Here is a 9,421-nt window from a genome sequence, read left to right as displayed (position 1 = left end):
GAGGTTTAGGTTGGACATGGGGAAGAAGTTCTTTCCCGAGAGAGTGCTCAGCCATTGGAATGGGCTGCCCAGGGAGGGGGTGGATTCTCCATCCCTGGAGGTGTTTAAGGACAGACTGGATGTGGCATCAGTGCCACGGGCTGGGAACCACGGCGGGGTTGGATCAAGGGTTGGACTGGATGATCTCGGAGGTCTTTCCTGACTCGGCTGGTTCTCTGATTCCCTGATTTTCGTTCACGTCAGACAGTTACCTTCTCACACTTTGTGTTCCTGAGTTTCTCTGTCTTTCCAGGGCAGGAGGTTTCAGCAGGGCCGTCCTGCCTGGGATGTGCACCTGGACCTCAATAACGGGATATATTGGAGTTAAAACAAGAGAGAGGGCCCAGAACCCCTGGAAAGGCTCCATTGGGGCAGTTCTGAGGGTGGTACCGGGGGCAAGAGTGGGTTTTGGGTTGGACATACCCACTAGATATGGAAATCAGTTAAAGACATAAAAGTGTGTGAGTTCTGTGTGTGGCTGTGAGCCTTTGTGCTCCCTGCACCTGAAAGCTTTCCTTCAAGAGCTGCTCTCTCCCTTGTCTATACTAACACCATCTGGGGAGGTTTTTCTCCTGTTTTGGGCGTCCCCCTGACCCCTGTGTGCCCCCCAGGCCCCCGTGCTGCAGTACCTGTACTACCTGGCCCAGATCGGCATCGCCATGTCCCCCCTGAGCAACAACAGCCTGTTCCTGAGCTACCACCGCAACCCCCTGCCCGAGTACCTGTCCCGGGGCCTCATGGTGTCCCTGTCCACCGACGACCCCCTGCAGTTCCACTTCACCAAGGTGGGCCTTTGGGGAGGGGGGCACCGGCCACAGACACCCCCGGGGTGGGCACTGGGGAGGGGGGCAGCCCCAGGGGGCTGGGGGGGCCCGGGGGGGGGGGGGGGGGGACCCCCATCCAGGGGGGTTGGAGGGAGTTGAGGGGGGTCTGTGAGTGGGATCTGGGGGGTGTCTGGGGGATGTCCATGGGTGGGTGGAGCTGAAGGGTGTCCGTGGGGTGTCCCTGGGTGGTCTCTGAGGGGTCTCTGAGGATCCCTGGGATGTCCCTGGGCGATCTCTGAGGGGTTTCTGAGTGTGGAAGCTCAGCTCCTGTGGGGTGTCCCTGGGTGGTCTCTGAGGGTCCCTGGGGTGTCCCTGGGTGTCTCTGAGGGTCCCTGGGGTGTCTCTGGGTGGTCTCTCAGGGTCCCTGGGGTGTCCCTGGGTGGTCTCTGCGGGGTCTCTGAGGGTCCCTGTTCCAGGAGCCCCTGATGGAGGAGTACAGCATCGCCACCCAGGTGTGGAAGCTCAGCTCCTGTGACATGTGTGAGCTGGCCCGGAACAGCGTCCTCATGAGCGGCTTCTCCCACAAGGTGATGCCCTTTCCCACGTCCCCCTTCCCAAGTCCCACATTCCCATCCTCCATCCCTCCATCCTCATCCCCTCCCCATGCCCCCATTCCCCCCCCCATGGTGCCAGGCCCACCCCAACCCCGTGGGTGCCCCCTCAGGTGAAGAGTTACTGGCTGGGCCCCAACTACCAGCGGGAGGGGCCGGAGGGGAACGACATCCGCCGGACAAACGTGCCCGACATCCGCGTGGGATATCGCTTCGAGACGCTGTGCCAGGAGCTCACCCTGCTCACCCAGGCGCTGCAGGGGGCCGAGCTGGAGCCCATCCAGGAGGAGGGGGGCATCACCATCGCCCTGGGCACGCACTGAGACCCCCCAGAGACCCCTAGGACCCCGCGGGACCGCCCGACACCCCCAATAGCCCCCAGGGCTCTGCCACCGTCCCCTGACCCATGGGCACTGCAGGGGGCAGAGCTGGAGCCCACCCAGGGGGAGGGGGGCATCACCACCACCCTGGACACATGCTGAGACCCCCAGAGACCCCCCAGGGTCCCCCGACATCCCCGATGCCCCCAGGGCTCTGCCAGTGTCCCCCCACCCACAGGTGCTGAGCTGGAGCCCACCCAGGGGAGGGGGCATCACCATCACCCTGGGTACCCCCAGAGACCCCCATGAACCCCCCCACGAGACCACCAATCCCCCCAGGGCTCTGGTGCCATCCCCCCCACCTGCTCCCGCCACTGTCCCAGTGCCGCCGAGGGGGACACGGTTTGTTGGGTCCTCATCATTTCTGTCTGGTTTGGGGCATTTTTTGGGGTCTTGTTTTGTCAGTTTTGGGGTCTTTTTTGGGTCTTTTTCTGTTTTTTTTAACTGGTGTTTCTTTGCTTGGTTGGGCCCTGCCAGGTTTGGTGGCACCAGGTTTGGTGGCACCAGGAGGTGACATGGGGGCAGAGTTTGTTGGATCCTCTCCATTCTGACTCGTTTTGGTCATTTTGGAGGGCTTTTTTTGGTCTTTTTTTTTTTTGTCTTTTCCTGCCTTTTACAACCAGTGTCCTCTCCCTGGGTTTGGTGGCACCAGGAGGTGACACAGGGACAGAGTTTGTTGGGTCTTCTCCATTTCATCTGGTTTTGGTCATTTTTGGGGTCTTTTTTTGGTCGTACTCTGGTTTTTAACAGGTGTTTCCTCACTGGGTTGGGTTGGGCCCTGCCAGGTTTGGTGGCACCAGGGGACACAGTTTGTTGGGTCCTCTTTGTTTCGTCTCATTTTGGCCTTTTTTTGATCCTTCTTTGGCCTTTTCCTGCCTTTTTTAACCGGTGTCTCCTCGCTGGGTTGGGCCTTGGTGGCACCAGCAGGTGACACAGGGGGGTCCTGCCTTCACCCCCCATGGTGGGGACACTGTGACAGGTCAGGGGGCCCTGCTGGGGGTGTGGGAGCAGCGTGGGGGTCCCAGCCCACCCCCCCCAGCTCCTGATGCTCCTTGAGCCCCCCACCCCCTCTCCGTCCACTCTCCCCCCCAGGGGACGTGGGGACAAGCCCAGGGGGCTCCTTGGGGACCCCAACACGGGATCTCTGCCCCTTCCCACGGGGGGACACGTCGGGGGGGACACGGGGGGTGGTGTTGGGGGGGGATCCCTCCTCACCCTCCCGGGGCTGAAGGCAAAGGGGACACGGTGACCTGTCCCCGGGCCCCCTTTTCCCAGGATTTGTGGCCCGGATGAGGCTTCTCCCGTCCCTGGGGGGGGCATCACCCCCCATCCCTGCGACCCCCCCACAGCCGCAGCAGCTCTCGGGAAAACCTGAAAACCGACCAAAAACGGTTCAACCCAAACAAAACCCGTTCAGCCCAACCCCCACCCCCGCCCAGCATGGAAAATAAAGTATTTAAGTACAAGGCTGGAATTTCACTGGGGGGGAGGGAGGAACTGGGCGAGGGGCTGAGGGACGGGGGCGCGGTGGGGGGCTGTGTTCCCTCGGGGGGGGTGGTTTGGGGGTCCCCGAGGCCGGGGGGGGGTCAGGGAGGGGTGTGGGGCCGGGTCAGGGCAGGGGGGGCGGTGCCAGCGCTGGTGGGGCGACCTGGCACTGCGGGAGGGGAGGGGCAGGGGGAGGGCCCCGTCCCCGTGCCCAGTCTGTCCCCGTGCCCAGTCTGTCCCCGTGCCCAGTCTGTCCCCGTTCCCGGTCCGTCCCGCTCCGTGCCAGGGCCGGTCTCCAGCGCCGCACTTGGGGGGCACCATGGTGGTGACACTGGGATACTGGGACATCCGAGGGGTGAGTGGGGCCGGGGGGGACACGGGGGGTGACACTGGGATACTGGGACATCCGGGGGGTGAGTGGGGCCGGGGGGGACACGAGGGGTGACACTGGGATACTGGGACATCCCGGGGGTGAGTGGGGCCGGGGGGGACACGGGGAGGGGGGTTCCGGGGGTCTCAGGGGGGGCTGGTGGGAGGTCCGGGGGTCCCAGAGGGGGTGCTGGTGGTGTGGGAGCGCCAAGGATCCCGGGGGAGGTATTCGGGGGTTCTAGGGAGCATAGACGGGGGAGGTTGAGGGGTCCTGGGGCCCCAGAGTGGTCTGACGGTGCCGGGGGTCCCAGAGGGGGTGTTGGGGGGTTCTGGGGGTCCCAGGTTTGGTCGTGTGGGAGTGCTGGAGGTCCCAGGCGGGTGCTGGGGGTCCTGGGGTGGGTGGTGGTGGGTTCTGGGGCTCCCAGGGTGGGTGTTGAGGGGTTCTGGGGGTTTCAGGATGGGTGCTGGGGGGGTCCTGGGAGTCCCAGGGTGGGGGGGTTGGTTCTGGGGGTCCCAGCAAAGTGTGGGAGTGCCGGGGGTCCCGGGGGGCGTTGGTGGTGCTGGAGGTCTCCGGGGGGTTTTGGGGGTCCTGGGGGGCACAGGGGGTTTGTGGGGGTGCCAAAGGTGGGCGCTGTGTGTGTGTCCCCCCCCAGCTGGCCCACGCCATCCGCCTGTTCCTGGAGTACACGGAGACGCCCTACCAGGAGCGCCAGTACCGCCTTGGCCCAGGTGGGGGGGCTGGGACCCCCCAAACCCCTCCAACCCCCCGGGACCCCTCCCCCTGCTTTGTGCCATGCTCAAAACCCGCTGGGAGGGGGAAGGGACGTCCCGTTTCCAGCCTGTCCTTCTTCCTCCCCCCTCCTCACCCTATCCTGCAGCTCGGGGGGGGCACCCCCACCTCCTCCCTCCCCCAAATCGGCCTTTGGCCCCTCTCGGGGGCAAGGTCCTCCCCGATCGGCCCGGGGCGTGCCGGGGTCGGGGGGGGCACACGCAGCTCCTGGGGCAGAGCGGGACCCCCCTATGGGCTGGGGGGGGGGTCTGGGGGAGCCCCCCTCCCCCTAATTGCTCTGCCCTCCCCCCCCCAGCCCCCGATTTCGACCTGAGCGATTGGACCAACGAGAAGGAGAAACTGGGGCTCGACTTCCCCAACGTAGGTGATGGGGGTGGGGGGGCGTGGGGAGCGCAGGGGGGGTCACCGGGGCTGACCCCCCCCTCCGGGCCCCCCCCAGCTGCCGTATCTCATCGACGGCCCCACCAAGCTGACCCAGAGCAACGCGATCCTGCGCTACCTCGCCCGCAAGCACGACCTGTGTGAGTGGGGGGCCGGGGGGGGTCCCGGGGGGCTCTTTTTGGGGGGAGGGGGGTGTGTGACACCTCCCGGTGCCGCAGGCGGGCAGACGGAGCAGGAGAAGCAGCGCGTGGATCTGATAGAAAACGAGGTCATGGATTTCAGGATGGGCTTCATCCGGCTCTGCTACAGCCCCGACTTCGTGAGTACCCCCGGGGGAGGGGGCACGGGGGGATGAACCCCCCCAAACGCCGGGACTGTCCCCCCACGTGGGACAAGGGACTGAGCCACTACCGGCGTGGGGGGGTCTGTTGGGATGCCCCCTTTGCCCCCATTCCCTCCTTCTCATTCCCCCACTCCCTCATTCCAATTCCCAACTCCCCCATTCTCATCCCCCATCCTCCCATTCCCCCCATCTCCCATTCCCCAGTTCCCCTGTTCTCATCCCCATTCCCTTTCCCATTCCCAATTCCCACATTCTTATCCCTCATTCCCCCGTTCCCATATTCCCTCCCATTTGCCCATTCCCATTCTCAGTTTCCCTGTTCTCATCCCCAGTTCCCATCCCCATTCCCCCATTCCCATCCCCCTTTCCCCCATTCCCATTCCCACTCCCACCTCTCTGCCCGGGGGTGCTGCCCATGTTCTGTGGGGTCTGGGGGGATGTTCTGGGGGGTCTGGGGGGATGTTCTGGGGGGTCTGGGGGTGTTCTGGGGGGATGTTCTGTGGGGTCTGGGGGGATGTTCTGGGGGGTCTGGGGGTGTTCTGGGGGGTCTGGAGGTGTTCTGGGGGGTCTGGGGGTGTTCTGGGGGGTCTGGTGGATGTTCTGGGGGGTCTGGGTTGTGTTGCAGCCCCCCCAACCCTCCCCCCTGCAGGAGAAGCTGAAGCCGGGGTACCTGGAGCAGCTTCCCAAGAAGCTCCAGGAGTTCTCGCGTTTCCTGGGCTCCCGGCCCTGGTTTGCGGGGGACAAGGTGAGTTGAGGGGGCTCTGGGGGGTTGTTTTGGGGGTCCCTGTGGGGTCTGACCCCCTCTGCCCCCCCAGCTGACTTTCGTGGACTTCGTGGCCTACGATGTGCTGGACCAGCACCGCATGTTTGTGCCCGACAGCCCCGAATTCCAGGGAAACCTGGGCCGCTTCCTGCAGCGCTTCGAGGTGAGGGGGGACAGGGGACAGCCTGGGGACAGCCCGGGGCACCCCAGTGTCCCCAGTGCCCCTATCCCAGACACCCCAGTGTCCCTGTTCCCATCGCTGACACCCCCTGGTGCCCCCATCCCAGACACCCTGGTGTCCCCACCACTGACCTGCCAGTGTCCCCAATCCCCAGTGTCCCCACCACTGACCCTCTGGTGTCCCTAACCCCCAGAATCCCCAGCCCTGACCCTGTCCCTATTCCTGACACCCCTGTGTCCCCATCCCCATCCCCTACACTCAGGTGCTCCTGTCCCCATCTGTCCCTATCCCCATTCCTGACCCCCCCGGTGTCCCCACCACTGACACCCCAGTGGCCCCACTCCTGTTCCCTTTGTCCCCATCCCTCTCCCCACGTGTCCCTGGTGTTCCCAGCCCTGTCCCGTGTCCCCATCGCTTTCCCCACGTGTCCCTATCTCCCCACAGCCCCGCTGTCCCCAGGGTCCCCCCCAGTCCCTGCTGTCCTCAGTGTCCCCCCCTGTCCCCCCAGGCCCTGCCCAAGGTCTCCTCCTACATGAGCTCCAGTCGCTTCATGAAGACGCCCATTTTCTGGCGCACGGCCAAGTGGTGCAACACCAAGGACTGAGGGGGGACTCCTCCGTGCCCCCCAACTCACCCCCCTGCCCCCAAACTCACCCCCGTGTCCCCCAACTCACCCCCGTGTCCCCCAGCTCACCCCCCCCAGTAAACCGTGGGGGCCTCCCCCTTGTCCGGCTGATTTGTGGGTTCACTGTAGGACTGTGGGGGCCCCCCGGGGGGGGGGGGACCCCGGGGGGGGGGGGGGGGGCTGTTGGACCCTCCTGGAGCCTGGGATGGGGGGGGCATTCTCTCTGCACCCCCAGGATAAGGGGGATCCCTTATCTGTGCACCCCCAGCATAATGAGACCCCTCCTGACGGAGTTGAAAGGGGGACCCCCCCTGCGGCTTGAGGGGGGTGGCACAGAGGGATTCATGGCCCCCCGTGGAGTTTGGGGGTCCCAGAGCTGCCAGGACAAGGGGGTCTCATGGGGATGGGGAGGTTGCAGAGCCCCCCAGGTAAAGGGGACCTCCATGGGGAAGGGGGGGTCACACAGCCCCCTGTTAAGGGGGATCCTGTGGAATCTGGCGGGGGGGGGGAGCCACAGAGCCCAGGACAAGGGGGTCCCATGGGGATGGGGAATCCCAGAGCCCGCTGCTAAGGGGGTCTCCATGGAATTCAGGGGGTCCCATGGGGATGGGAGGTCACAGAGCCCCCTGTTCAGGGGGACCCCGTGTGTGGGGGGGGTGGTCGCAGAGCCCCCCGGACAAAGGGGGGGGTCCCGCTGGACCCGGGTCCCTCCCGCGCGTCCCCCTCACCCCCGGCAACCCCCGCCCCCGTTAGGGGCGTGGCCGCGGGGCTGTCACGTGCTGGGGCGTGGCCGCGGGGCTGTCACGTGCCGGGGCGTGGCCGCGGGGCTGTCACGTGCTGGGGCGTGGCCGCGGGACTGTCACGTGCCGGGGCGGGGCCGCGGTCACGTGTCGGGGCCATGGCGGTGTTGGGGTACTGGGACATCCGCGGGGTGAGCGGGGGGTCCCGGGGGGGGACCCCGGCACGGGGAGGGGGCTCAGGGACCCCCCCGGCCTTTGAGCGCGCTGGGGGGGCCCTTTGGTCGGGTCCCCTCGGGTCTTGGGGGGGGGCTGAGGGGGTCCCCTGCTATTTTGGGGATGCTTCGGGGTTCCCTTTGATCTTGGGGGGGGGCTGCGGGGGGTTTTCGGGCCCCCCCGGGTCTTTCGGGGGGGCTGCGGGCGTCCTCCTGTTCTTTTGGGGGGCTTCGGGGGGTCTTCAGGGATTCTCTTGGTCCTTTGGGAGGCTGCGGAAGGTCTTCGGGGGTCCCCCTCATCTACTGGGGGGGCTGTGGGTGTCCCTCTGCTCTTTGGGGGCGTTTTGGGGGCTCCCCCTGCTCTTTTGGGGGGGCTCTTGGGCTCCCCCTGCTCTTTCGGGGGTGGTCTGGGCTGTCATCTGGGGGGTCTCCGGGGGTCCTGCTGCCCTTAGAGGGTGGGGGGGAGTTACTTTTAGGGTCCCCCCGTGTGTTGTGGGGTCCCCCCGCGCCGGGGGCTCCCCTGGGGATGCTGGGGGGGTGGTTTGTCCACGGGGGGGGTGATTTTGGGGGGTCTCACTGCCCCCCCCCCAGCTGGCCCACGCCATCCGCCTGCTCCTGGAGTACACGGAGACCCCCTACGAGGACAAACTCTACAGCTGCGGGGAAGGTGAGGGGGATCTGGGGGGGCCTGGGGGGTCCCCGCCCCACCCTCGAGCTCTGGGGGCTTTGGGAGATGGGACAGGACGTGACCCACCCCCCTTGTCCCCCCCAGCCCCCGACTACGACAAGAGCCAGTGGATCAACGAGAAGGAGAAGCTGGGGCTGGACTTTCCCAATGTATGGGGGGGCCTGGGGGCCTGTGTCCTGGGATCCCTGGGTCCCTGTGTCCCCATGCCCCAGGTCCTTGGGTCCCTGTGTCCTGGGATCCCTGGGTCCCTGTGTCCTTGTGTCCTGGGTCCCTGTGTCCCCATGCCCCAGGTCCTTGGGTCCCTGTGTCCTGGGGTCCCTGTGTCCCCGTGTCCTGGGGTCCCTGGGTCCCTGTGTCCCCATGCCCCGGGTCCTTGGGTCCCTGTGTCCTGGGGTCCCTGGGTCCCTGTGTCCCCATGCCCTAGGGTCCCTGCGTACCCGTGTCCCCATGTCCCTGGGGTCCCTGTGGCCCCATGTGCTGGGCTCCCCACACCAGTGTCCTCTGCCGGTGTCCCCATGCCCCCTCACCCCAGTGTCCCCTGGTGTCCCCACACTGTGTCCCCTGACCCCGCTGTCCCTGTGTCCCCACGTCCCTGACCCCACTGTCCCCACATCTCTGACCCCACTGTCCCCACGTCCCTGACCCCACTGTCCCTGTGCCCCCAGCTGCCCTATTTCATCGATGGCCCCGTGCGGCTGACGCAGAGCAACGCGATCCTGCGGCACATCGCCCGCCGGCACCGCCTCTGTCAGTGCCGGGGGGAATGGGGTTGGATTGGAGCTGGGGTTGGATTGGGATTGGGGTTGGGGTTGGATTGGGGTTGGAATTGGATTGGGCTTCACTTCGGGTTGGAATTGGGGTTGTGGTTGGAGTAGGGTTAGGGTGAGGTGGGTTGGTTGGTGGCTTAGAGCAGGATTGGGGTTGGTTTAGGGTCAGAGCAGGGTTGGGGTTAGTTTGGGGTTTAGGGCAGGGTTGGGGTTGGTTTGGGGTTTAGGGCAGGGTTGGTTGGGGTTGGTTTGGGGTCAGAGCAGGGTTGGTTGGGGTTGGTTT

General features: G+C 65.9%; 3 protein-coding genes across 3 annotated transcripts in view; all 3 read left to right on the top strand.

Annotated features, from left to right (window-relative positions):
- Nucleotides 1-3,241, top strand: part of LOC113940722 (AMP deaminase 2-like) — a 4,336-nt gene extending 1,095 nt beyond the window's left edge. The window contains exons 2-4 of the mRNA XM_027631868.1: nt 651-824; nt 1,280-1,390; nt 1,528-3,241. Coding sequence (XP_027487669.1) covers nt 651-824; nt 1,280-1,390; nt 1,528-1,737 — 495 coding nt within the window. The 3' untranslated portion in view covers nt 1,738-3,241. The remainder of the gene's footprint in view (nt 1-650; nt 825-1,279; nt 1,391-1,527) is intronic.
- A 251-nt stretch (nt 3,242-3,492) lies between these two features.
- Nucleotides 3,493-6,836, top strand: LOC113940720 (glutathione S-transferase 2-like). The gene is made up of 8 exons (XM_027631866.1): nt 3,493-3,634; nt 4,302-4,377; nt 4,734-4,798; nt 4,878-4,959; nt 5,038-5,138; nt 5,812-5,907; nt 5,978-6,088; nt 6,615-6,836. Exons 1-8 carry the CDS (start codon nt 3,599-3,601, stop codon nt 6,708-6,710), a joined length of 663 nt encoding a protein of 220 aa, XP_027487667.1. The 5' UTR covers nt 3,493-3,598; the 3' UTR covers nt 6,711-6,836.
- Nucleotides 6,837-7,559: 723 nt separating this feature from the next.
- On the top strand, nt 7,560-9,261 carry LOC113940721 (glutathione S-transferase Mu 1-like). The gene is made up of 4 exons (XM_027631867.1): nt 7,560-7,662; nt 8,275-8,350; nt 8,456-8,520; nt 9,037-9,261. The coding sequence occupies exons 1-4, from the start codon at nt 7,630-7,632 to the stop codon at nt 9,244-9,246; spliced, it is 384 nt and encodes a 127-aa protein (XP_027487668.1). The 5' UTR covers nt 7,560-7,629; the 3' UTR covers nt 9,247-9,261.
- The last annotated feature ends 160 nt before the right edge of the window (nt 9,262-9,421 follow it).

The sequence above is a fragment of the Corapipo altera genome, unplaced genomic scaffold (genome assembly GCF_003945725.1).
Source record: "Corapipo altera isolate COAL_440 unplaced genomic scaffold, ASM394572v1 147, whole genome shotgun sequence".
Classification (NCBI taxonomy): Eukaryota; Metazoa; Chordata; class Aves; order Passeriformes; family Pipridae; genus Corapipo; species Corapipo altera.
The sequence above is the reverse complement of the archived record's forward strand: the minus strand, read 5'-3'. Positions and strand labels throughout refer to the sequence as shown.

Bases quoted from the DNA above. Each gene is read 5' to 3' on its own strand.
- LOC113940720 (XM_027631866.1), top strand. From the start codon at position 3,599: ATGGTGGTGACACTGGGATACTGGGACATCCGAGGG. The intron at 4,378-4,733 runs GTGGGGGGGCTG...TCCCCCCCCCAG, and splicing joins CCAGTACCGCCTTGGCCCAG to CCCCCGATTTCGACCTGAGC. The intron at 5,908-5,977 runs GTGAGTTGAGGG...CTGCCCCCCCAG, and splicing joins CCTGGTTTGCGGGGGACAAG to CTGACTTTCGTGGACTTCGT.
- LOC113940721 (XM_027631867.1), top strand. From the start codon at position 7,630: ATGGCGGTGTTGGGGTACTGGGACATCCGCGGG. The intron at 8,351-8,455 runs GTGAGGGGGATC...TGTCCCCCCCAG, and splicing joins ACTCTACAGCTGCGGGGAAG to CCCCCGACTACGACAAGAGC. The intron at 8,521-9,036 runs GTATGGGGGGGC...CTGTGCCCCCAG, and splicing joins TGGGGCTGGACTTTCCCAAT to CTGCCCTATTTCATCGATGG.